This window comes from Amphimedon queenslandica, unplaced genomic scaffold (assembly GCF_000090795.2).
Source record: "Amphimedon queenslandica unplaced genomic scaffold, v1.1 AMPQUscaffold_4799_Cont23224, whole genome shotgun sequence".
NCBI classification, from domain to species: Eukaryota; Metazoa; Porifera; class Demospongiae; order Haplosclerida; family Niphatidae; genus Amphimedon; species Amphimedon queenslandica.
The window spans coordinates 1-1,580 of NW_003554891.1; the positions used below are offsets into that span (position 1 = coordinate 1).

At 29.4% G+C, this 1,580-nt stretch overlaps 1 protein-coding gene across 1 annotated transcript; it reads right to left on the reverse strand.

The window, feature by feature from the left end:
* Window positions 1–8: 8 nt before the first annotated feature.
* LOC109592546 (ras GTPase-activating protein 3-like) lies at window positions 9–1,551 on the reverse strand. The gene is made up of 6 exons (XM_020007973.1): window positions 1,452–1,551; window positions 1,337–1,386; window positions 1,009–1,123; window positions 746–820; window positions 244–367; window positions 9–201 (listed from the first exon to the last, which is right to left on the reverse strand). The coding sequence occupies exons 1-6, from the start codon at window positions 1,491–1,493 to the stop codon at window positions 14–16; spliced, it is 594 nt and encodes a 197-aa protein (XP_019863532.1). The 5' UTR covers window positions 1,494–1,551; the 3' UTR covers window positions 9–13.
* Window positions 1,552–1,580: the final 29 nt, after the last annotated feature.

Genomic DNA, 1,580 nt, shown 5'->3' on the forward strand with positions numbered 1-1,580 from the left:
AATGCCAAAATCACTAAACTTTCTTCCCTTCCAAATTCCACCAGCTGCTACACAGTACATGTATTTTATTGCAGTGTGTACATGTACTGACTGGATTCTCGGGTCGTAGTCCAAACAGCTTTGGATTCAAAATGGCCGGAGCAAAAAACCTTAAGAAGATAAACCCACTTATCGATGTGAATCGAACTTCATCTTCAAACTCTAAAAGTGGGTGGAGTTAATATAAGGGGTGTGTGGTCTCACCAGGGAATTGTTTGACTGATAGAGTTCGTAATAAATGAAATATTCTCTTCATAACTGAAGGACAGGAACGGGCAGAACTAGTAATGGCACTCATGAGCTTCTCAACAAAAAATAATAAATTAGTCTATGGAGGGAAAGAAAGAAATTATAAATACAATAATGTATTGTAAAAAATGTAATTAAAATAATTATTAGCAAAAATAAGTTTTGCGCAAACTTAAAAATTTGTAAAAAAATCCAATTTTGATCGGAATCAGCTCGAACTTTCTACGCAACATAAATACATGTATATGCATCTGAAAATATCATAAAAATTAAAAATTCTCAACTTTTAATTTTTGGCAAAATTTGGCCAACGACCCTGTACTATAGTAGAGAGACTTTGACCTGATTTTAGAGTAACTTTAAAAATTCATTAAAAAATCCAATTTTGATCGGAATCAGCTCAAACTTTCTACACAACATAAGTACATGTACATGTATACAATCATTTCAAAGTTACCATGTTAAGGTCAATATTTTCTCCTTCAGATAATTTCGACTGATCAATTTCACACGATCTCTTCACTTCAAAAATCTAAATTAAAACATTAATTACATTGTGCATATATCATTAATAATAATAATAATAATAATAATATTATTATTATTATTATTATTATTATTAATGATATTATTATTATTATCATTATTATTATTATTATTATTATTATTATTATTATTATTATTATCATTATTATTATTATTATCATCATCATTTATTACCTCATCAATACAAGGCTGTAGTGTCCTGTGTAGATAAGTTTGTCCAACAACTTTCATGAACTCATCAATCACTTTACTGGCCACAGAATTACCACGAAACAATGTATTAGGATCACTAGAATAAATAAATAAATAAATAAATAAATAAATAAAGATTATTAATTATAGTGTAGCCTCTATATAATGGACACTTATGTACAAGAAAGTGTCTCTGTTATACAGAGGTGTCCTTTATGTGGAGGTTATTTTATACAGTAAGGAATGTAATTGGTACACTAGGTGTTGTCCGTTAAATGGAATAACAAATTAATAATAAATAAAGCATTACCTGGTGGAGGTAACTTCAGCTGTAATCAGTCTGTGAGCTAACTCCTCAAACTAAAAGATAAAATACATGTACATGTACATTATCAACATAAACATGTAATCCATTAGTTTCATACTTTATTGAGTTGGAGGAATAGATTGACTATACAGAGACCCATTGCTGATCTGTCCTTACTCACTTCATTCAGTATACACAATGAGGTATCTTGAAAATCCTACAGGACATACAGTAATGATATCAAACA

What these genes read in the sequence shown, in the direction of transcription:
- LOC109592546 (XM_020007973.1), bottom strand. Translation starts at nt 1,493, where the DNA reads ATGGGTCTCTGTATAGTCAATCTATTCCTCCAACTCAATAAA. An exon ending in GCTGAAGTTACCTCCACCAG is followed by an intron (nt 1,124 to 1,336) that starts GTAATGCTTTAT and finishes TATTTATTCTAG; the next exon opens with TGATCCTAATACATTGTTTC. An exon ending in ATCAGTCAAACAATTCCCTG is followed by an intron (nt 202 to 243) that starts GTGAGACCACAC and finishes ACCCACTTTTAG; the next exon opens with AGTTTGAAGATGAAGTTCGA.